Raw genomic sequence first — 26006 nt, 5'->3', positions numbered from 1 at the left:
TGTCCATGCATGCTGTGTCTGATGAGAGTTTAGCTTCCTATTTATTTCCTGGCGTGACCTTTCCTTGAAGTGATGTTTCCCAGGTACAATAAAGCATCTCGGAGCGAGGGCATATGAAGCATTCATGTTCGGAATGTTAGATAATAATTAACCACTCCATGGGGTCGGTTAAGCCAGATATCTAACCGCGGGATGAGTTGGGATAAGTCCATCTTCCGTTGCTATCTATCAGCTCATTTCTCCTGAGTTCTTTCGGGCTCAGTTTGGTCAATCTTCTCTGCCGATAAAGGGATTATCTTTCTTTCACGAATACTCCAAAGAGCAGTATTTCTGCAATGGTACACTGTGCGAAATGCGCTGGTAACTCATAGGGTACTCAGTCGCTACTTTCCTTCTCTGTTTTGGACTTCCTACGTTCGGCGATAAGATATTTCTTATTCCAGAAGCATTTACACCTATTAAGTTCAATCTCGCATCAATTAAAAATTAAGTATCTTCATGGTTTTAGCTTCTGAATAGTTTAGAGGTGTAGTTGGATCGAAAATGTGGAAGTTCTTCATCGAATGGATTCCATTCTCATAAAGGATTGAACAACTACCTCAATAACTAGCGCTGGACATTCTGACATTAAACCAGTCGTCAAAGAGTCGAATTTCTTGTCATAGACTGAAAGCTTAAATGGAAAAGTGAAGGAAAACTCTTTAATCTGCATTCCTGATAACAGGAATCGTAAATAAATATGAGTACAACTTGAATTGATCTAGAGCCTTTATGTGGTACAGGAAAAATGTTTATTAACACATATGACTGAAGTAGTTTCGTTAAATGGTTTATATCAAGTAAATATTGTGTTTCAAGGTACATTTTTTTTTAATTTGACTGGTAGAAGAAGCAAACTACTTCGATCCCAATGTAATGTATGTTTTTAGATTGGGTTTCTTAACAATATATTTATTAGTTTCTCTGTATAATAGCATCATAATAAAGTTTAGTGATAGTAGTGGCAACCTACGAGAACCTAGACCATGTTGAATGCGCGTAGTATAGTGACGTGTGCACAAGTTTATGCACACGGTGAAATTACTGGTTTGAGTGAAACCAGAAGTTGATAAGGATCAGATCATCGAATTTTTGATTATGTTTTGTTACAAATCGTTCATGTTTCTGGAGGTTTTTTCTTCTTGAAAGCCACGCGCCCTGTATACATTATACACACTAATATATAGTTTTAATAAATTTTGGTTCAAGATGAATCAAATAAAGGTGACATGGTTTTAGAAATGAAAACTTTTATTCGACCTATAGGCTGTTTTAAATATTACAAATTACAATATTTCACGAAAAGTTTTTATGATAAGATAATACTTTGTAGAATATTTCGAATTTTGATTAGTTCCATCTCGTAATCGTTTAGAAGAATCAGTTGCTTGTGTATCCAACCTTTTTTACAATTTCTCAAAAATTCAAATTCTTTTAGATTTTCTTCAAGTTCGATCAAACTCAGTTGTAAATTACGTCTATCACCAAGCTAAAAAATGTACAAGATTTAAAAAAAATGCAAAATAAATAGAACGATACGAAAAAGTGTCTCAGTAGGAAATAATAGTTTACCAATTCTTAGTACCGCACCACTAACCCTTTAAAATTCAACGAAAACTTTATTTTTATTTCCATCCCTTGAGGAGACCTGAATTAAGGTTAGAAAATAATTGTATTATACTCATATTTAAACTTTTCACTTCTCCCATCATTAAATTATTATTTGAAAGATTATTTTGATCCAGACGTCACAAAATTAACTTGAAACAAAGATAAACGTCCCTTAAAAAGAAACTTGTCCTAATTTTTGGCCAGTCAGGTATAAGATAAATTGTGTAGATAATATTATTACCTATTAATTCTTCTTTGGAAATATCGCTCTGAATTTCCCATTTAGAATCATTGTAATATGCAGATTGAAATAAGTATACATAGTTATTGTGGGGCAAAGAAGGACTGTACGATGCTCCCCATTAAATACGGCCACGATGTATTTATACTGATGACATTATTCTGAAACTGTTAAAGATGCTTAAACCGAAAGTTAGGATTTTCAAAACTGGCGCTTTTAGTTTCTTTTTATATGCGACCAACTAATAGAAAATTAATGTTTAGATTTTTGTATGTTTTTGCTGATAAATCGTCTTGGTTTTCGGTCTCTTTTAATTGTAATGACTTTTTTAATACATATTACTTCCGATATATAATAGAAGCAACCCTCTATTCAAATTATTCACAGTTACATTGAAATTTCGAAAAAAATATGATATCCAATCAAAATACTCAAAATTCTTTTTGCTGATTTAATAAATTTTGTTATTTTTCTAAACTATAGACACACTGCTTCTGTGTCTACTTTTTTTCATTTTGTATCATCGTTAGCATTTTCATCTGCAACAAAGTAATCCGTTTTTTGTTTCAACCCAATGTGAAGAATTGAATATATTTTTTAGCCTCTTTCTTTCTGGATCATTTCAAAACTTGAATTTTCTCAAGTAACCGTAGCACAAGAAGAAATTGTTGATAAAAACATGATTTACAATAATTGGAATCAATTGGAAGATGAAGTATAGTTAAACTTAATTATAATTAGTGTAGTACAATATAAACCTAACGTAAGGCCATATTTATATCCTCCTGAGACCTGAAAGGGTTTAAAAAACTATCTAGATTCAAATTTTAACAAAGGAGAATGATAAAATAAAAAGTGATATTAATAATAATAATTTATGTCCATTGTTTCGACTCACCCAATAAGAAAATTCAGTAAAATATCAAAAAATAGACAAAATAATTAGCAGGAATGATTTCTTTATTAATTTCAAGTAAATATAATTTATTTTTTATTAATTTTCTTGAAAATAGTACACCCGTTGTGATACCTCGATATTGAGTCCAATATCCAAGAATTTGTCATCGTCTTTTCTTGGTAAATTACTAAAAATATACAAAATCATTACAATCACTAAGACCTGACGTTCAATAAAACAGACAAAAACTTGACTTGTGGTCTTAATAATTTTAGTATAAAAGCCATTACTCGCGAATAGAATACAATACTTTATCTACAACTATCGAGCAAAAACGAACACAATATTTTATTAATTTTTGTCAACATAATAAAAATCAATATTACCACAGTTGGTACAAGTTCAATTTTCTCTATCCATCATATTACATCCTGTACTTATAATATTATTAATATTATAAATATTATATTGTCGTCGATAAAACTTTCGTTAACTGCGTTTGATTTCCACTGTCCCATTTTTTACATCTGTAATGTCGCACAAATTGTGGCCAGGATCTTTCTTATTTATGGTGCACTAACCATTTAAATCAGCATCCCCAATAAACTCACAATTGCGTTGACGAAAATAAATAACTCTGGGTGGGTGTATTTTCGTTTAAGTCCAAATTACTTACTCTTTTGAGTATTGTTCGTATCAGGAGCTCGGCCAAGCATACTTTGTTGATACATTTAATACGGAAAAGAGCAATTGAACTTGCAGGTGATCCAGAGTTGACCAGAAATTTGGACAGCTCACTACATTGAAAAAAGATCATTGACCCGCCTTTATTTCACCCATACTAACACAGCAGACGCCCAAAATGTCAATTTATCGTGATTCCTTCTTTTGAAAAAGTGGAATCAGCTATCAAAGCACGTCTTTTCCGAAAGCTATAACCTAACAGAACATTCAATATCCATTGGTCCCTCGAGTTATTTGATTGTAACAGGGTTTACCTTCTTGAGCTTGCTAGGCAGAACTTTTCTGTATCTATGACTTGTTCCCAGAATCGGTAGTTTCCTTTCTCTGCTATGACTATGTGCTGTTTGATGTTAGAAGACTGATCATCAGCTTAATGTCGTTTCTAAACACGAAAAATTCCTTAGACTTTTCAGTTCAGCTCATCTAGTCAACTATTCAGTTCTTTAGTGGGGCTCTGGTCCAAAATATGGAGTCGTTGCTTCTTCGTTGTTTGTTATACCCTGGTAGCCAAATTAGAGTTACTTTGCTACTGATAGCTACTACTTTTATCCTTTTTTTTTTCACTCCCACGTTAGCTTGGACGTGCACTAAATAGCCTTCAAGGCTACTTGGCGATTTGAGAAAATGTAATCGTATATATGTTTATTTCTAGCAGCTCTACCTCAAAAATGGTGAATGTTTTTTCCTAGTGATATGGGTCTAAAAATGCTCAATCCAGCTCCTGGTGCTAGACTCGAACCATCTGGTGTATATAACGGATATGCATTTCGAGCTTGCGGAAGATCCCTATTGACCCATGAACGATTGATGTTTTTACCTTCATACTATGCTCAATGGCTCAATCTCTTTGTCATTGCTTTCCAGCTTCATCGATTCTAGAAACGCTGGAGATACTGTAGATATAGAAGAGATACAGTACTAATGCCGGTTTTTAAGATGGTTGGGTCACGTCGAACCGATGCAGGAGGATCGGGGAGTCAAACTTGCATATGTGGCAAAAGTCGAAAGGACGCAGACTACCAGGACGACCACGCATAAGTTGATAGGACGACGTAGAACAGGACCTAAAAGAACTAGGCGTCCGAAACTCGCGCAAGGAAAGTATAACATCGATAGGAATGAAGGACAGTTGTCCGGGAGGTCGAGGTTCTACAAGGACCGTAACGCTATAGCAAATTCGATGATGATGATGATAATTTTAACGTGATATGATTATTAAATGATGTTAATCCTTCGAATTGTCGATGTTTTTCAATAGATTAGAGTAAAAACTGTCATTACTGGTATTCAATTCAATCTTAGTACCACCATATAAATATGTGATAGTTGTAGATAAAATTATTTACTGCTCTTCTTACTGTCATCTGGTATTGCTTTTCAATTAAAGAACTTCGAAATAATATGGCTGATATAATGTTTTTTAGAGGACACTAGGTCTCAGGAAGATGTTAATATCAAAGACAATGGCATATTATAATAATTGCTTAGCGTTAAATCGATAATTTTACCGAATAAACGACAAATATATTTATTACTCAATTAATGGTGTTGTAGAATTTAAAAACAGTAAGAAAGCTTATCACATTCTATTCACTATTATATAACTCACCTGTTTATCAGACGGATCAAATTTGTTTTCGCACATTTCAATGTTCATCAAAACCGTATCAAAGAGTTGTTCAAGTTGTTTGATTGTGTCCAGGGTATACTTCGTTTCGTCCTTACTGGATTTTACTTTTTTATGGAAACCTGAAATTCAAATCGATCAAACTGTATTATTTTCAACCAAAAAGAACCAAATCAACCAACTGATGAAACAAGTCTTTCAGCAAAAAGAGCTTTATACAGTTTGTTTGTAATATTTTGATTTCTGTTTACAAAAAAAGTGTCGAATCAAAATCAAAGTATCACGAACTCGTGGCAGAGATCTATTGAACGTGTGTAAAGTTGCTTCTTCTTGCTGGAATGCTCTGAATCGTTTACTACAGCTGTTGAAACGCCGAAAGGTGCCCACTTGGAGCTATATGACGATGATGATGATGACAGTTGAATCAACCTATGCGGATACCTCAAAATATTAGAAGTAATTTTTAATATATTATTTCTTTCTTTATATTTCTTTACAAGTCAATTTTTTAAAATATATCTACCATATGATCAAATTTGACCCGGACTGACTGTAAAAATAACATGTGTACGTGTTTTAGCGCAAATCCTTATAATCGCCTTCAAAATATCAAAATAGACGGGTTTCTTTAGGGCAAATACAAAAATGTCAACGCTTGATCCAATTGTCCATACACTTGTTGTAAACTTTGGCTGGGACAGCCTTCAGAACCTAAGCGAATCACTTTTTATGACTTCACTGGACCCAAGGCGAGTACCACGAAGCGGATTTTTGAGTTTCGAAAGAGAAAAAAGTCGCAGAGAACCTAATCTGTCGGAAACGGTGGCTGAGCGATAACTCTCATTTCGTGTTTTGGCAAAAAATCTGTTGAACGTTCACAGATCATGGTGAAAACTCCATGAATTGTCTGCTCTAGTCATACAGGACAAATTGCTTCACCTAGAAGCTTCTAAACGGCTAATAGTCATCCTCAGTGACCTTTTGACCATTTGGAATAAATTCATAGTGAACCACCATATTACGGAAGTCGAAAGAGAAAAAACTACAAGAATCACTTTGATTTTCGACAGAATATGACGTGATTTTTATGGTTTAAATTCATTTTTGAAGCACCATTCGCTAGAATGTTGGACAATTTCGATATTTACAAAGGATTCCATTGAAAACACAATATTTCAAGCAAACTCGTAGCTCTACTTCATTTTCATTGTCAGTATAAATTTCACATCGTAAATCTACAGCGGAGAAATACACATTTTTTGAAATATGGCGCTCCAAATTCACACGAACTTCAAAAAATGTTGAATCAAGAAATCTACCAGTCCGAGTCAAATTTGTTCAAACTATGTATATCAAATATACCTTCCCATTTAAGTTTGTTTTTCTTCGCCAACAATTTATCTTTAGGATCTTCCGGATAGTTCATTAAATCCTCATTAGCTTTTTCAATTAAACTGAAGAGCTGCTCCACATCTCTCAGAGTAAAATTCAAAGATTTGATTCTCCGCTTTATATAATGTACCTGATCCATTATAGCTTCATAATAACGGTGTCTTCTTAGCAAATAAGATGATTTGGTTTTACATATTGAATTTTGACAGCCGACGTTGTTGTGCAACGAGCATTTCGGTATCGAATCTTTGAACGTTGCTGGTATAGCTTCGACAGAAGATGTTAATTGAGAATTTCTGTTTACGAATTCGTCCGAATCGGGAAGTTTATATCTGAAAATGAAAATTTAGATCATTAATAAAATCATTACAGTCTAATTGTTGAAGATACGTAGTAGTTCGATGGATAGAACACTGGATATTGAATCGAGACGTTCGCGGTTTCCATTAAAGCCCACGACCGAAATATGTTGCAATTTTCAAGCAATTGAGGTTCTTAGTTATAAAAAATTTTATTAGTAATGGATGTATGCGACACTCTGTAGAATTAGAAAGTTGAAACTTTATCGTAAGAAAATCTCGTTGTGATTTAATTGGGCGAGATTGGGACATTTTTATGTGGAATATGGTTTGTTTCAATATTCGCCCTGATATAGGAGAAATTTTCTTCTGCAAGGCTGGAGATGGGGTGATTTTTTGCTATTGGAATCGTTTGTTTGTCACTACTTGTTATCGTTTTCTGTTTTTTAGTTTAGTTCAGTTGAGTTCAATCGCTCTTTTCCTGGGATCTAAAGGCCGCTGACATAATGCAATACAACGTGCAAGAAATTGCAAGCAAGTCTCTGTAAACAGTGAAAGTAAACGAATTCCTAACCTCAAATTTTATCTAATACTTTTTACCTAGCTAAACAATGAAAATAACAATGCTAAGTTTTACGAAAGTCAGCTGATCTGTTAAGCCAAAAGATAATGTCAAGATCTTGCATGAAACTTCATCTTGCATTACATTGCACGTTGAATTGCATCATGTCAAGCGGCCTTAAATAAAACACAGAATGACTTAGATGTCGTTTTAAATACGTACGCATTTAATTTTAATGTGTTTTACAAGTTATTTCGTTTGATAAGTCATTCCAAACAAGTAACTTTCTATAAAAATGATTATAAATACATAGTGATACGTCATCCAGTGAATATAGTGATCATTTTATGGAATGAATGATTTCCACTGTTTGTACACAAGATAAAAATGGAAAGAAAAAATATAAATTCGATTTCTTACGTATTTTTTTTCGGTAATCCTGAACTGAAATAGTTATTCATTCTACTTTCTTGGTTGTCTATTTCATTGTAACTGAAAAATATAAAATGAATGTTACGAAAAAATATATTTAACAATATTCCATCACAAGTTATCGTAAATACACTTTACATAGTTAAAACTATTTTTCCATTAGTGATAGTTTTCTAATCATCTGGGCACGGTAGTAACGCATGTCTTCTTCAAAAAACTGAAAAGACTCAGATCCCCGTAACACCCATTTCTTCAATTGCAGCAGTCCAAATGTTTGGCTCTTGGCCACCCAGAAAATCTACTCTATAAATTTCCAAATATTGACGTTGGAAGATCATGGATGCCCTCCATTGCTCGATTTCTTAATCAAACAGTATATATAAGGAAATGAACAACTTCAAATTGAGGTATCTCAAATCCTAGCGGTCCGATTTGATTGATATACCACCAAATACCTCTAATAGCACATCATTTATCCAATAGGCTACCCAATATTGACACTGGAGGATCAGGGATACCCTTCACTGTTCAATTTTTGAATCAGGTACTAAATATTCAGAAATTAACAGCTTCAAAGAGATATATTCTAACTCCTAGTGGTCCGATTTGAATGATATACCACCAAATACCACCAGCAGAATCTTAGCTATCTAATATGCTTCCAAATATTGATGTTGGAAGATCATGGATACCCTCCATTGCTCGATGTCTTAATCAAATAGTAAATATATAGAAATTAACAACTTTTGGAGGATTAGGGATACAATATACTTTAAGTTGAAGAGTAATTCTTACTTTAATGTTCCTGAAGAATTTCTCACTGTCGGTATCACGCGTTCAGGTTTCGACGACATATGTAATTCAGTATCTTCTCTGCTGAAAATAGATTTTGGCTTATGAAAAGTTTCCTATTTCAACGAAATATACCATAATTGCATTCATAGTAACTAGATATGAGAAAATTTGCAAAAGAAGACTTTTTGCATTTCCTACCATAATTAGTAATGTCATTACCACTTACTCTATATCAGGATGTTTATAATTGGAGGAACACTGCATAGGATACACATGGAATAATTGTTTGTTATATTTTTTACCGGGAAAGTAGTTTCTGCCACCATTGCCGGTCATCATTTGTGCCGAGGGACTATCTAAATTTTTATACAATTCCTGTTTCGAACGGGTTAGTATAGGATTGGACCTGAAACATTTAATATTATGTTTGATGTCATACAGACAATTAATTTTGTCACAAAACACCAGTTGAAGTAGCTTTATGCAGTGTAGAATAGTGATGAACGCTTTTTTCTGCAAGAGTAGCTCGTTTCAAAAAGTGCAATACTTCCACTATTATTGGTGCAAAACCCAGCAAACCAAGATCGCATACGCGAGACCAAGACTAACCTGTTCTTAGTCTTGATTTTTAAACAAGATTAGCTTGTTCTAAATTCATCTGTATATGGAAATAGCATGGGCAAATCGATATAGTTCGATTATAAAGAACCAGTGCAAGATTTCCAAAAGTCTTGGCGCGAGACCCAGCAAAACCTAGACTAACCTGGCCTTGGTCTTGCTTTTTCTACAAGAAAAACTTGTTTTATATTCACCTGTGTAGAGAAGCAGTATCTATATTAGTCGATTAAAGAATCAGTCTTCGTGCAAGAACCAGTAAAACCAAGACCAAGACTACACAAGCGAGACCAAGACTAACCTGGTCTTGGTATTATCTTAACGCATCACTCAAAATAAAGTATTCAGTGGAGAGATCGTGGGTAGCACCAATACAGTAATTTACAGACAACTTGACTACGAGGAAAAAGTGAATTTATATTTACCTTTGCCTGGTTGATATTCCTGTAATGCGTTTTTCCTCCCAACGCCTATTTTCCGGTAACCTATCATCAAAATAATCCCAACTACTAATGCTTGTATTGGATTTTCCAGAATGTTTGCTAAATTTTGAAAAATCGATTATTCATTTTATGGAAGAAATTAACGTAATCGCTACTTACGTTTTTCCATTTTTCACTTTAGATCGAATTGAGATATCGTCGTTCGTTTTATACATATTGTTCACATTTTTAGGGTCAATGAATATCAAACTCACTTGGGTACCGATGGTAAAATGCTGTCCTTTGGTAACTAGGGGACTAAAGCAAGAAAAACTTTTTCATAATCAAATAATAAGGTCGCGGGATGTGTTCAGAACTTAGTATAGCGGAATCAACATCTAAGACATCAGAAACAAGACCAGAAACATCAGAAACGAAACAACTCTTGAAGACCGAAAAGATGAAAATTCTCAGGCGGATCTCCGGAAAAACATCATGAAAGAAGCGAAAATATTAGACGAACATTAACGAATGGGTATCAAAGCTTTAAAAACAGAGGATAGATTGGTCAAAATAGCATGCGATCAATCACCAATTGGAACACGGAATAATGGTCGACCACGAAAGATGTGGAGCCACGATGAGGAAAGATATCGAAGAAGAAACAGACGTTAGACCTGTTACGGAAGAAAGAAGAAGAAACAATAAGTGGAATGATTGATTATTGGGTGATTTTGAATGTACTTAAATGACGTTAACTTTGAGATTGTTCAAGAAAGAATGAAGACAATAGTTTGCTGCAAAGTATTTACCATTTATTAATTTTCTGACCATCTGCAAACTGGGTTGTATCTTTTTGTTTCAAAGGATTCTTGAAAGGAGGAAGTGCGAGTCTATGTATATGTTTAGGACAAGGAGCTACGAAATTAGCGGCATCCCTAAAATAAAATGAAAAAATTGTTAAAACACAGTGACATAATATAAAAATCTATTCAGTACTATCAAATTAAATGTCACAAATGTATATTTTTGGAATAGGAAAAAAATAATGTTGGATGCATTAATCTTCATTCGAAACATGATTCAAAATGACAGTTCATACGCAGAAATATTTAGATCATTAGCATTTCATCAAATTCTAATCTAGAAGATTTGTTTTTAGAAATGTCTTTTTCAAAAAAAATCATAATTTATCTTAAGGAACTGTCATGTGGACATGCCTGTGGATATTGATCTTTAACTTCAGTATATTGTAGCCTTCGGTAATGATGTGCATTAGTAGCTGATTTTATAATATAGTGTAAGTTTTGATTAAATTTTTACTAAACTATTCATTGGCATTAAAAGAACTGATATCACCTCGTCTCTTTTCCAGATCCACTCAACGTTGTTATGGTACTCCTATGTTTTAACAAACCATCACTCTTTATACTACCACTTGACGGTACGGTACCAATTGATTTATTCTCCCTTAAACATAATACGCATTTTTTAAGAGAAAATCAAACTGCAAATCGTTGTAAAACATATAAGTTAGTTATTTTTTTCAACGGGCAAAGTGGGCTAAAACTCAGAGACCGAACACACGCAGGTCTGTAGGCAGACCATCAAGGTACGAGTTAAGCTTATCAGGAAGATCCAGAAAGAGGGCCAAACGTAGAGAATTGAACTGGACCTGGTCCTATTGAAAGAGAAAGAAGAAGACGCGGTCCACTGTGTTTTTGCTGGAGCTTCTATCGGCTCTATCCTTCAAAATATCAGTAACAGCTCCCTTCCCATGGTTCCCCAGATGGTTAGAAGCTAAAATCGCGAGATCCGTGGTTTAAAAATCGCTCATTTTAACCAATTACAAGGGTGGCTACAAAAATGGAAGATTAAACTGATATTCCCGCTACTTGGACAAATAGATTGGTTGATAGGGAGAAAATCCAAAGTCTCACTTGATAACAAAGTCCTTATCCTTATTCAAAGATCCCAATCTAAAACACTCGGTCAACCAGTTGGTGCTCCATGTCACGGAACCAATCACACCATTCACGTGGACCTGGTAGTACAAGAAGTTATCCAAGAGAAGATCATCAAACACCCCACAAAACTATAGAAACTCATCCAAATCCACTACTACTTGTTAAAAAAACTTGTCAGTAGTAACGGATAGTATTAAATCAATGGCAGTTGTATCGTATATAATAATATTTACAATATTGGTCGAAAGTTGATTGGCCAACTTGCCGTTATCGGATTGAAACGATAATACCAATTTTCGTTCTCAGCATATATGTTATTTGCGCTTTGGTAAGTCTGCTTTCTCATCTGAGATATCGTGGTAATTGAAGGCACCGAGTCTTTATTATGAACTGGTGAGAGCCTGAAAATAAAAACAAATTCTCTTTCAAACGTCGGGAACTTTTAAATATTCTCGATCAAGAATTACAGTAATAAAAAATACAACAACACGTTGCACAATAAAAATTTTATCTATCTATGAAAAAGATGTGACAAATTACAAATAATGTATGGTCAAATTAGAACAAAAAATAAAAGTGAAGCTACATAAATTCCGACCAGGATGAAAATCAGTAAAATTGTTTGAAATATAATTGAAAATAAAATAAAAAAGTTCCATATCAGTCCCGTGTATGAAAAGATATTTATTCAAGGTCAAAGATTAAAAAGAAAGTTTTTCGCGATTTTCAGCAAAACGGTAAGTTCTATCATAAAAATACCTCCAACGAAAATTGTAGATAATAAAATTATCTACAAAAAACGTATCAATGCTTTTTTTCCTACGAGTTACCGTTTATGAGATATAACGATTCAAAAACTTGTAAAAGCTGGAATCGTTTTAACACGTTGAGCCCCAACCGAAATTGATTGGACCTAAAAAATTTTATGTTTTTATACTCCTTACAGGGTATGGATCCAAGGAAAAATAAAGAAAAAAAATATTTCAAATAAAGTGCGATAAAATTTTGTGCACAAAACAATGCAGTGTTTGTTCTGAAAAACCACATTATTATATTCCGTGTTTTGCGGAAAAATATGAATAATTGTGATTGTAACAACAATTTATTGCTATTGTATTAATTTTTGTAATAAAAGTTCCCTTTTTTTAATTTGTAATTTAAAAAAAATGTTTTGTAAAAAAATCAAATGGACCAAGTGTAGGGTAGTATTTCAAGGATCCAGGACGATCCAACCAAACTGTAAAATACGTTTAAATGTGGTCCCTTGGGCCGTGGAGAAGGTTTGAAATAAAATACGTCCATAGGACCGATCTGGGCTGTAGGGAAAGTTCAGTTGCGGGGCTCAACGTGTTTATGCATGAGTACAAGTCTCGGTTCATTTCAATGTTGAAAAAAAAGTTTACTGCTCAAAATATATTGGTAAAATAAGCTAATAATGATCCTGATGTATTGATTATTGAAACAGCAACAGAGCAATTTACTGCCCGAACTACAACTGAAGAAACATTTTCTTCTTAAAACCAGGAAAAGCTCAACAACAATCGGAAATCTATTCACCAAAAAGTTAATCTACTTTTGCAAAGTGTCAAAATCGTGTGCTATTTTTACACGCAATAACTTTGACCTTGAATACATTTTTTTCTATACACTTAGATTAAATTGACCGGACTAATGAGTATATCAGATATTTTTTTTCTGTATGATCAGGTTATAAGTGCTAAAAATATAAATTCCAAAATGAAATATTCAACACCTGATGGAGATTTGTAATACCCAGAATATTTATATTGTTTTGAACAGTTACATTTTTATGTATTGATTCAAACTTAGTTATTCGGAATTCATTGAAGTTTTACCATTGTTGTAAGCTAGTTTGTACAAAAATAGTTGTTATACAAAAAATAGATAATTCCAAAATGAAAATTTGTTGTAGCATTGGATGAATTCTACTTACCTTCGTGGACTGAACCATTTCCCGTTGTCTTTCTTTAGAATTGTACATTTAGAAGTTTGTTGTTGTTCTTCAACTACATCTTTAGTTTTTGAAAAATAACTTAAATCTGTATTGCAAATTTTGTAGGTTTGCATGTGAATAAAAAGTAACTAAAATTTAGAAAATAATGATTGGAATCATTAATAAAATATATGCGAAATTACGAAACTGTCATGTTGAAATATGGTAGAAAGTATGTCAAATAACTTTGAAAACTTATATGACATCTAAAATATCATTGATCAAATTTTGAGTTTGCTGTGGAATTATAAATTGAACAAGCTTCGTACAACAAGATTAACAGAATTGGTAGCTTCAAAGATAAAACACAGAAATGAAATCTGAAGGACTAACAAAATTATTCTTCACATCTCACCCCAAATACAAAATGGATTAAATAGTGATTGAAGGTCTCAAAATTCATTACAGAAAACTTTAAGTAATAAAAATGCTTCAGAATATTAATAACAGAGAAGATACAAAAAGTCTTAGCGTTCTATAGGATCCAATGATACAGAAACATGGGAAAAGATTACTCAGAATATTATTACCAATTCCTTTCTACATGCAGGTTTTCAAGATTTATCTTTATCACAAGATAAAGACGATGATGATATTCTACTAGCAAAAATGATGTCTTAAATAACCAAGGATTGAAGCTGGAAGTAATAATCGTTATACTGACGAAGAAAACGAAAATATCAAAAACAATGTTACAGTTATTTGAAGAGAGGTTGATGCTGATAATAAACAAACAAGTACCTAGTTTATAAACACTTACTGGTGTCTTCCATATTCTACAAGTTTTCTTGTATATTGTTTACAACAAATTTTTTTAGGAAAGGTTCTTAAAAAACATTTTTATATTATAAATAGGTTTATTAAAAATTCTTATAAAAGTTTTAATATAAAACGTAACAATATTATTTTGGAAAATATCATTTTCTATGGCTCCAATTCTACTCGTCTATAACATCCAGTCGGAAGGGCTTCGACAACTCTCTCGATATTTTCTACTTCGTATTCTAACATTGATATTTTTTTTTTGTAATTTTCAATCAATTCGTCCTTCGCTTTTCGTTCTTCTTTAAGTTGTTCTAACGTTTCATCTAAGTTTGCTGCTCTTATTTTTTCTTCAGTTATTCTAATTTGTTCTTCTAGTCTATCGACGTCGTTATCGTCAATTCCTGGTGAGTTCTGTAGTTCGGACATTATACTCTCGATATCAGTTAGTAGATTTTTAACTTTGTCAGATACTTCTTGAGTGTCTTTTCCAGCGCGACCAACCTAGAAACAGAAACAAATCAAATTACAAAAATTATAGGAAACAATTACTTAGACCCATAAAACTATACGTAATGTACGTTAGTGTTTCGAGCACTTTTCTAAATTACTTAGTTAACTGTCATCTGTCAAATAATTTTTATCTGAATTAGAGAATAATATATGGAATTTGAAGTCCGTTTTTGCTTCTATTGAAATCCCCGCTAAAACCATCCAGGAATCTTCTTCAAAAACCATGTTTTTTTATGTAACACTGCGCGAATCTTTTTCCAGGTCTCCTGTAGTCTCTTCGTCTCCTATTGTTACCTTACAGACTCCATTATTTGTCAGTCCAATTAACGTGATTTCTAGTAAATCGTAGACATGCTGGGGTTGATTTGGAACCATTTTGGTTCAAAGTTAGCTTTGAGTCTTTTTCTGACTATTCAGCCTTTCCTCGCGTTGCTATGAGCTCTTGCTAGACCTAAATACTAAATCAGTCTCTCTCAGACAAAGGGCCAATGCCTTACAGCCCACTCTATAGTTTAATAGTCAAGGAATAAATATGTAGATCCCGTCAAGGAGGTTTTCTTGCTAAAACTAATTTTCGCGGGAGGTTTATTGGTTGGAAAATTTAGTATAAAATAGGTAAATCAAGTCATTAGGTTTCAGTTTGCCTCCAGTATTTGAAAGTAATAACTTGGTCAGACAGTGTAATTGTGTTAGTGAAGTGTTCGTTTGATCAGTGTGTTCATTATTATTACTGTTAACTCCCAGAACCTGTAATAAGATATAATAAAGTTCTACTCACTTTTTCTTTCGCTTCATTAATCAAACTAGTATTACTTCTAGTTTTTTCTATCAAATTCTTCAATTCGCCTTCAGTATTCTGCACTCTATCAAACATCAGAGCAGCTTCTTCAGATAATAACGTAGAATTTTTAAACAATAATTCTGATTCCCTTTTAACACCTTCGGCAATAATTGATGCATTATTTGCCAGTTGATTAGCTTGTTGTGCTTTTTGTGATGCCAAATTTGCATTTTTAATAGCTTGTTGAACGTTGTCTTGATAATTTTGAATTTGTAACAGAGTTGCCTTCACAGTAATCTCTATTTTATTAACGGTTTCTAAAGCTGAATCAGCTTCTTCCTTGCTTTTTCTTGTTTGAGAATCAAACTCTAAAAAACAAAAACAGCAATAGCAATATAGATATCTCAAGATGCAGCAAATTGATTGAGCTTTATTGAAAGTATTAAACATCATGGTGGATGAAACTGAAAACAGTAACTTCCAAACAAGCTACAGTGGAGTTTAATTCAATTAATATGTTTTTATAATGGTGTTAATATTGATATGACTCTTAAGAAATAACTAACATACTTAACAAGTGTGAAATCGAATGTTTAACACGACAATTTTCCGACAATCACAGAAAAACACAGAAGTTAGTATTTATTTTTTCAAGTTTATCGTTAAGTACACTTTTGAAAATGAATTGATGCTTGTAAACAATTATTGACCAATTATGTCAATCGATTGTCAGTGTCAAGTCATATTTTGATAAACACTGAATGTAGTCGAAACGTCAAATTTCATCTGTCAAAAATTATATAAAAAACTAATTTCAAAACAGAAAATACCTAAAATCAAGACGATTTAGAAACATAAAAATTACTATATTTTAACTTGGAGAAAATTTTATGATTCTCTGAAATTCGCTCTGTCACTCTGTCAAATGTCATTAAGCAAAGCACTCTAGCTACGGACAAAATAATTTTGTGGAAATGCCGACATCAGTGCAAAATAAAAACAAAGCCATCAGCCAATCAGATTTCTCATATTTTGAAAGGGCTGTCGTTCGTTGGTTTCCGTTTTTGAGCTATTTGCAATTTGAAAGTTTAAATAATTGGGCACTGTATGGAATGTGTTAAACACACTGTGGATAAAACTAATATTATTATTATTATTACCTTTTAGTAATTTGTAGTTGCTGTTTGCATTACTCCATATTTCGTTCCAAAGATTAATGATGAACTTTTCTTGACTTTCATATAAAATTAAATCATTTTTTAAATCATCTATTTCTTCTTGTTGTTTCAAAGCTACTGCAAGTAGCTCTTTACTGGCAATTATTTGTTGTGCGATTCTATTTTTTACGTCCTCGCTTTCTTTTAAAATATTGTTATATCTCGATTTGAAATCAAGAGCTTTTTGTTTTAATTCACGAGATTTTTCTACAAACTCATCGATATCTATTTTCGGTATAATGAGATTTTCAATTTCGTTAAATAAAAGCAAGGCATTCTTTTTAACAGTTTGCGCTTTATCACTAACTTCTTTAGTCCATTCTTTCGAAGCATATAATTGTTGTTCTGTTTTCTGAAGTTCGTTTCTTAAATATCTTAATAAATCTGTAATTTGTCCTTGCGTTGCTAAGGAATTTTTAGCTGTTTTATAAGCTTCTATAGATCGTAACTTTGATTTTAAGGCTGTTTCTTCGATATTTAGAGCTTGTAGTTGAAGATTATTCGCCAGATCTCTCGCGTCTTGCGAAATCGCTGTCATCTTCTCCGAATGTTCTCCGGCAATAATAGCTCTTTCTTGAGCTTCTTTTAGTGAGCGCGTTCCTTTCACTAACAGGTCTTCTTCTACTTCATCAATTTTTTCTTTAAATTCTTCGACTAGTTCGTCAATATGATTCAAATTGTTTTTAGTCAAAAAATTTGTGTTTTCTATATTGTAGAGGTTTTCGTCGATTTCTGATAGAGTTCTCCAAATATTTGTCGTACCGCTCCGTATTTTATCTACTTTAACAAATAATCCTTCCTCGGAAAGCATATTACTGGAGTTTTCGTATAATTCAGCGACTTCTTTTTGTTTTTCCATTAATTTTTGTGGAAATTCATCGTCAGATACAACGGTTGGTTTTGTTTCAATATCGTATAATACTTGATTCAACATATCTAACTTGTCGGTGTGATTTTTCAAGGAGCGTTGAACTAATTTGTAGCATTCGGGACATTCGATGCATCCTCTTCGCCTATCGTATTTATTTTCTTTACATCTATCACATTTTTTGCCCTCGACGTTATCTAAGCATAAACATTGACCAAAATTATCACACTGAAGATCAACGGAGCCCAAAGGGTCACAATCACACGCTTTACATCCTTCAATTGAGAATCCGTAGTGTTTATTTTCGCATCGATCGCATCTCAAACTGTAACATAGAATAATTATCGTAAATAGAAACGTAGTTTATTATTTACTCACCCTGTAATACCAGCTCTACAATAACATTTCCCCGTAGTACCGTCACAAGTTTGATTTATCGATCCTATAGTGTCGCAATTACAATTTTGACAACCGTGTCCACTGAGCAAATTGAAATACCCGTCTTCACACTTGTCGCAATTTCTGCCAATTACGTGGTTCTTACACTGACAAGTACCAGTGGTTTGGTCACATATAGCGGCGCCTCTTAAGTCCGTTTCAGTTCCAGGAAGATCGCATTCGCATCGCTTACAATCTCCTTTTGGTTGTACCAGCGCGTTCCCATAAAAACCTGTTGGTACAACGAAGAATGTTAAAAAAACAACAACAAGAGTACTTGGAAAGTACCGGTACAACAATAAATCGAAAAATTAGTTGAAAATGTGTAGTTAGAAAGTAATCCAAAGCAGTTTTAGTATATTTTCGACTTTAACCTCAAGATATAAGTTGGAAATGTATTTGGAGAGATTCTCACTTAGTTTATGTTTGAAATTTATATAAATACGTTGTTGTAAAGATTTTTTTGAAAATGATGAAATGAAAAAAGATACAGACGCTCCTAACTTAATGTGTTGCTTTTAAAGAATATTTTGACGATTAGAATTTTATTCCTAAAGTGTTTAAATCTTACCCGATAAACAAACGTCACACTTGGCACCTCCTGTATTATAAATACATTTGAGACATTCCCCAGTAGTCGTATTACAATTTCCGATAGCGTTCGGGTCAATATTTCTGTTACAGTCGCATATTTTACAAGGAGCGATTGGTCCAAATTGTCCCGAAGGATCTCCAAAATAACCGTCCGAGCAAAATTCACATCTATGTCCAGTATATCCTGTGGGACACTCCGTACACATGATGTGTTTGTCGTCGATCTGGATACAAGGACCGTTGTTAGGACAACCACAAGGTTGACAATCGTTGGGGGTACCTAGATCAAATACCAAGAGCTATATAATACAAGGAGTTTCAAAAGAAATGTAAACACATTTAAATGTAAACTGTTTTGTTAGCGTAAACTTTAGATTTGGCATAACTTCACAAGAAAAAGTCCGTAGGTGTTAAATCGGGAATGCGTCTACACTTCTACTGGATATCCAAATATCATGAAAAATGAAAAAAAGTTTCGTAGTTCAGGCACGAAGATATAAAATGTAACGTTACCTTTTAGGGCGTTCCCATAATATCCTCTGTTGCAGTATTGGCAGTTTTCTCCCGTTGTGTTGTGTTGACAAATGCATTTACCTGTTTCTGAATCACAGAGGCTGGCGTGATTGTTGCAGTCACACGGTACACAAGGTAAGAAAGGGTCGTTTCTCGCTGGCGAATGTCTATATCCTGGAGCACACGATTCACAAAACTGCCCAGTGTAACCTAGAAGATTAAATTTGCTTTCAGTGCTCGAAATTTGATTCAAATACAATTTAGGACACAAACTTTTTGAAGGGTTCCAAAATTGAACACTGAAGACATGGATAGTCTGTTAGAAATCCTGAACGTTTTACCTGTTGGGCAATCGCATGTTTCTATCCAATGAGCAGGTTCACCAGCGCCTCCTCTTAGAGCAGATTCTAATCTAAATTTTTCCATGTATCCAACACCACCGAAACCATACGTTCCTTTAATTTTAATAGCAGTTATGTTTGTTATAATGGAGATAAAGACAAAGGAAGATACCCTTGGTTGCCATCCGTAATTAGGATGCTCATTAAGGCGAAAACTAAATTTTTGAGCCTGAAATTTACCACGGATATTAATTCAAATTTAATAAAATTCATTATTGGGTCTTACTTGTATCGAAGGCAACTTATTTTGTTGTGAAAAGATTGTATTAGATATAGACAAACCATTTCCTTCGATAATAACATCGGTTGCCGATGGAGTTGGTCTGTTGTTACCAATTTTCAGTATAAATTCTAAAAGTTGATTGTACGATGATCTCTGATCACCTAAAAATCTATACGGAGCCGCAAAATATATAATTTCGTCCTCTAAGCACCTCACACCTATGCTTTGAGTGAACGAATCGTATTTCAATGGAGAAGATCTTCCATTAATATCTTCAGCTGTCCATTTTTCATCGCTTCTCGCAAAAGTTGATTCAATAGTATACTTTGAGTATCCAGGAGTTGATTTACAACTGGAAGAATGTCCGTAACAAAAGCATGGTGTACATCCGAATGGATTTTCCAATTGAAGATCGAAGAAACCAGGTTTGCACTCACGACACCTTTTCCCCTCTACATTCTCTTTACAATAACATGTTCCGGAATAAGGATTACATCTTGGTTGGTTATCAGTAGACCCCACTTGTGAACATGAACAATTTTTACAACCGTAAGCAGAGAAATCATAGAAATTGATTTCGCATCTATCGCATTTTTCTCCAGTTACGCCAGGCATACAAGAACATATTCCTTCATCGTTACACTGCAAATTTCTTGATCCAATTCTGTTACAATCGCACGGTATACAATATCCATCTTGTCTCATATAGAAATTGTCTCTGCATCTTTCACAGTTGACTCCGTCTCTATTAGCTGTACAGTCCAGACAGTGACCACCATGTCCCGTCTTTTCGTACAGCTTTTGGTCGAAGTAACATCTATTGGAATATCCGTTACAATTGCATTCTGAAACATTCATAATATGTTACTAAAACAGACACGTAGTGTGCAAAAAAATACTTTATATTCATGACTTAATTCACCGATGCCTCGTATTCCAAACCAATTAAATATCCAAACAAAAGATCGTCAAATGAATAATTAATTTTAAATTGCCGGTATGGAATCTAGGGAATTGATGCACGCCGCTGGATCTCTTCATTAAAACAATACTATTTAAGGTTATAAAACGTCTACGAAGACTTATAAGGTACAATCTCCAAAAAGCGACATCATTAGCGAAATAAATATCTTACAAAGACCAGAATGACTGTAAAAACAATACCCAGCTCGATTCTTGTATTGGCGCGCTGGCGAAATTACGGCTTATTAAAAATAATTGGTAAGTTGTATTCTAACAATAGGCGGCTTCTTTGTTATTCCTTTGACTGAAAAATTGAAAAAAAAGAAGTTTTTGACCAACTTTCACAAGATTATGTGTTTCATTTCCAAGAAAACATCAATAAAGTCCACAAATTGGTTATATATAATCGTAAATTAAAATTGCGTGAGATACTTGAGAATCTAAATATATCAGAAGGGTTTGTTTTCACCATTATGCATGAACATTTGGGCACGAGAAAGGTTTTTTCAATGTGGGTGCCGCGTTTACTCACAGTCCATCAAAAACAACAACGTGTTGATGATTCACAAATCGATAGCAACGATTGTTACGAAGAAATTACACCTCGAATTGTTCCCTCAACCACTCTATAGTCCAGATCTGGCCATCAGTGACTACTGGCTATCCGTTGATCTCAAAAATGCTCATAGGTAAGAAATACTGCTGAAATGAAGAAGCACTGATGTTTATTTTGAGGCAAAAGACAAATCCTTCTACAACCATTGCATCGAGAAGCTAACGAAGCGTTGGAATGATTGTATTGATCTCGAAGGAGATAACATTGATGAATGAAATCGATTTTTGGTAAAAAATGTGTTTTTCTTAGTTAATAATTGTCATTGCCATTGAGTGATGTGATGGTAAAAGTTTATGTGATTTAGTGTACTGAAAGATCGATAAATATGCTTCAATTAGCAAAAGTACTGCTTGGCGTTTTAACAAGAGACGTAAAAGAAGTTACTGAAGCTTAGGATGAAGCTGATGCAGTAACTTCGGTTGATTTCAATTCAATAGATACAGAAGCAAATAGAATTGACCAAAGGTAGTACTCCAATGGAACGTAGTCAAAAATTATACCCTTTGAAATTATTCAAAAAACGTGAATATTGATTTGATATTAACGCGCTTTTTTTATAAACCTTGGTTAATGTAAATTTATAGACTTTATTGTTGTTAATATAAAAATAAAAAATTTTATTCATTATCCTCCTCAAATAATACAGGCCAACAGAAAACTTTTTTTATTTTAATAGCTGATCTTTATAGATTTTTATGTGCTGAATCCAAATCTGACCTTAGTTTTTTTGTATCACCCATAGTTTCCAAGCAGTATGTATTTTATTATAATCAAACACCTCTGTACGGTATATAGGGAAACTGTTTACTTTTCAACTGGAATTTGTCTATATATTTTTTCCCTTTTTTCTTTGAAACTTTTGCGCAACTTTTTCTGCGATGATTCGCTTGCTGAACTGACCAACAGTAACGTTTCCCCATCACTTTAACATCCCGGTGAAAACGCTGACCTTGCTCAAAAAGTGAACTTTAAGACTTATCAAACATCCTAACTCTTCAAACTTTTTCAGTATGTGGGTAAAAATATTCTGGGTCCTTTTCATTTCCCAAGAACTTGGTGACAACTTGCTTGAAGGATACCCATCCTTGTATTTATTTGAGGTCATTGCGGATTCGAAATTAACGTCAAGAAGACGCCTTCTTTCAATTTAGCTTCCGAAATGTGTGAAAATTTGAAACAATACAAACTGTGGCCTAATGTGGCATGAGGCCTAACTTAATATGTAGTGGTTGTAGGAGTACGTTTTTTGCGCAAAATGTTCTTTTCGCCAGACTTTGAAGACTCTCTAGCAGGCCAGTTCTTTTTGCACCAATGTTGTTTCCTAGCTCTACTGTCCCATTCACACAGGAAACATGGTAACTTGGTAAAACCACCTTGCTGACCAAGGAGCAAGCATGTTACTGAGAACTATCAACTGAGAAGGTTCTCGTTATTATTCTTGAACGCGATACGTCAACTGCCAAGTTTGTATGTATATCTAGAGCTTTGGCTCCATAAGGCACAAAATAACTCTGATTGTCTTTCAGACTGTACTAGTCTTCTTACTTAAATGATTTTTGGTTTATTTTATATTTAAATTTCAGTCGAATCAACTAGTTACCAACCAAATGAAAAGTACTTAATCAAAATTCCATTTAAGATTAAATTAAAATGAGCCGCATTTCCAATTAAGGAAGTTTCAGCAATATCATGTTTTCAATAACGTTAATAGAAAATTGATACGGGCAATTAATTTATAAAATTAAATCATTCATTACATCAATTATCATTTCAATAGCAAGCGATATTAGGTATGATGAGGTTTCAATAAAAAAATCGCTGTATATCGTTAACGTCCTACAAGTTTTTTAATGTAATCAACAACATTCGCCATGTAGTCAATTATTTAAGCATCATAATTTAAAATATATCAACTGTCTCATAATTCTTTAACGGATAACACGATCTGTTATTTATTTTTATTAAAAATTTGTCTTGAATATAGACTTTAGCGTTAGAACGATGAAGCTGACAGAATTGACTTGTTTGAAGTCGAAATTTGTCACACTGGAAAAAGTCGTTCCAAAGGTATAACTCGACCGGGCGGATGTAATTTGGGCGCTAAAGGATTAATGTACTTTTTACAACATGTAAACTAGGCGTCAAGACCGAAGGGTCATTTTAATCTTATGTGTATTTTGGGCGCTAACCGACTGAAGTACATGATTTATGAAATACAGTTATTTATTGAATCACCGACATTTATAATAAGATATATTTTTGTATTTTTGGATTTTCCTATAAGAGAAATGACCCATTATCACTTGAGGTCTGAAAAAATTTACCATCAGAGGGGGCTACTTTGCACTTTTTTGTAACACTCTACAGAATAAAGTAAATTTTATATTTTTATTTAGTACATATTACATATAAAATAAGAGATTTACATAACCTCACCTCACCTAACTTAACCTACTTAAAACTCTATCAACTTCCCCTCTATTGGGTTATTTTATGACTCGATCTACCTGCACTTCTTAGCGCCGAAAATACATGTCGGATTATCTACCCTTCTTGGTCAGACAGGTAAAGAAGGATGGTTAGCGCCCAAATTACACCCGCCAACTCGACCAGTGTAGCTTGAGACTTGAGTTTTGGATGCGCGATAGTCATGCGGGTCGGAATATGTCGAGAGCTCATTTTAGGGACGGGCAAATGAATGGATTATATCGATAAATATCATATCGATATATTCAAAGAATATCGATGTATGCAGCGTAAAAATCAGAGCGTTGAGTATTTTTTATTTTTGTCAGTTCTATTTATTAATTAAATAAAGTATTATAAATTATATCTATCTATATATCTACTAATATAGGATCCTTAGTTCCATTTCCAGATTTTGGTGGTATTGAATTTGTTGATATTTGTATAAAAGCATTATAATATTTTGTTATCAAATGCGTCGCTAAATTTGTCGTATTTCCACATGTTTTTTATGTGTTACCACATAAATTACAAGAAACATGTTGATTGTTCCCATTTTTAGTAAAACAATTCCACACTACAGACATTATAAATAAAAAAATAACAATTACATAACGAAAAGACACAACAAATCACACAATCACTGTATAACTATAGTTGTCACGGTTACACGTACACATATGTAAATAATTAATTAATTAAATATTACAGGTAAAATAAAGGGTTTTCCAATAAGAGGTGTTATTTTGAACAGCCCGCTATTTCGGTGAATGTCACTTTTGAAGCTGTCATTTTTTGACATTTGACAAGTAGAAACTACGCCATTAATGAAAATGGAACGATACACGCTTCAACAACGCATTGAAATTATTAAAATTATTAATATAAAAATAGTGAAAGTTTGGCAGAGACGGTTCGTAAAACTAAAACATTTTTGGGTCGACGTGAAGCACCTTCTCGGACCGCAATACAGAAGTTGGTGGAAAAATTTGAGATGTTGGGACAAGTTGGTGATGTGGAGAATAAAACCCGTGCACGTCACTCAAGAACAACTGAGAATATTGGTGCTGTAGCCCAAAGTGTTGAAGAAAACCCAGGTTTGTCCACTCCTCGTCGTTCTTTGGAATTAGCCATTCCCCAAACGTCATTACACCGTATTTTGCATAAAGACTTGAGTCTTAAGGCCTATCAGTTCAGTTCAGTTAACAGAAGAACTCAAGCCGGCCGATCATCAACAACGTCGTGTCTTTGCTGATTGGGTCTTTGAAATGCATGAAAATGATCCGGATTTTCATCGAAAAATCATCTTAACTGATGAGGCCCGTTTCCACCTTGGTGGTTACGTCAATAAACAAAATTGTCGAATCTGGAGCTCGGAAAACCCAAGAGTTATTGTTGAAAATCCTCTCCATCCTCAACGCGTGACTGTTTGGTGCGGTTTATGGTCTGGCGGTGTCATTGGACCTTACTTTTTCGAAAATGAGGCTGGAGCAACAGTTACGGTGAATGGATTGCGCTATCGAGAGATGATTAATGATTTTTTATGGCCGGAATTGGATGGTATTGATTTGGACAACGTTTACTTTCAACAAGACGGCGCTACGTGCCACACCAGCAACGAAACCATCTCGATCTTTTACGGGAAAAATTTCCGGACCGTGTTATCTCTCGAAGAGGTGATCACAATTGGCCACCGAGATCTTGTGATCTATGATTTATGGCCAACAAAGAAAGATAAGTTCTACGCCAACAGTCCAGCATCGATTCAAGATGGAATTCGTGAGGCTATCGAGGACATAGGGCAGCCGCTTTGCAATTTGGTTACGGACAATTTCATGAAAAGGATATGGTCCTGTAAGCGCAGTCGTGGCGGCCATTTGGCTGATGTTGTGTTCCAAAATTGTTCAATACTTTTGTAAATATTGGTAGAATTCCGTAGAATTATCATTAGTGACTTGTATTTAGAATTTTTTAACCCGTGGTCATTCAGCTT

General features: G+C 33.8%; 2 protein-coding genes across 7 annotated transcripts in view; both read right to left on the bottom strand.

The window, feature by feature from the left end:
• Positions 1–1271: 1271 nt before the first annotated feature.
• Positions 1272–13851, bottom strand: LOC130904039 (uncharacterized). Of its 5 annotated transcripts, none has more exons than XR_009060803.1 (13): positions 13599–13851; positions 11878–12045; positions 11037–11147; positions 10490–10615; positions 9858–9995; positions 9681–9797; positions 8867–9046; positions 8641–8721; positions 7834–7905; positions 6523–6884; positions 5143–5282; positions 1892–2058; positions 1469–1528 (listed from the first exon to the last, which is right to left on the bottom strand). XR_009060803.1 is itself a non-coding variant. In XM_057816542.1 (12 exons), exons 1-12 carry the CDS (start codon positions 13730–13732, stop codon positions 1349–1351), a joined length of 1809 nt encoding a protein of 602 aa, XP_057672525.1. In that variant the 5' UTR covers positions 13733–13851; the 3' UTR covers positions 1272–1348. The 5 variants fall into 5 exon arrangements, 3 of the variants coding, with proteins under 3 accessions (XP_057672525.1, XP_057672526.1, XP_057672527.1); XR_009060804.1 differs by having other exon boundaries at positions 1892–2052; XM_057816542.1 differs by lacking the exon at positions 1892–2058 and having other exon boundaries at positions 1272–1528.
• Positions 13852–14495: 644 nt separating this feature from the next.
• The window catches only part of LOC130904019 (laminin subunit gamma-1-like), a 34514-nt gene continuing 23003 nt past the window's right edge, over positions 14496–26006 (bottom strand). For both annotated transcript variants that reach the window (XM_057816513.1, XM_057816514.1), the window contains 8 exons: positions 19972–20813; positions 19686–19914; positions 19345–19554; positions 18809–19111; positions 18178–18469; positions 16875–18124; positions 15712–16082; positions 14496–14924 (listed from right to left, as the gene is read on the bottom strand). In XM_057816513.1, the coding sequence (XP_057672496.1) occupies positions 14583–14924; positions 15712–16082; positions 16875–18124; positions 18178–18469; positions 18809–19111; positions 19345–19554; positions 19686–19914; positions 19972–20813 (3839 nt within the window). In that variant the 3' untranslated portion in view covers positions 14496–14582. The remainder of the gene's footprint in view (positions 14925–15711; positions 16083–16874; positions 18125–18177; positions 18470–18808; positions 19112–19344; positions 19555–19685; positions 19915–19971; positions 20814–26006) is intronic.

The sequence above is a fragment of the Diorhabda carinulata genome, chromosome 2 (genome assembly GCF_026250575.1).
Source record: "Diorhabda carinulata isolate Delta chromosome 2, icDioCari1.1, whole genome shotgun sequence".
Classification (NCBI taxonomy): Eukaryota; Metazoa; Arthropoda; class Insecta; order Coleoptera; family Chrysomelidae; genus Diorhabda; species Diorhabda carinulata.
The sequence above is the reverse complement of the archived record's forward strand: the minus strand, read 5'-3'. Positions and strand labels throughout refer to the sequence as shown.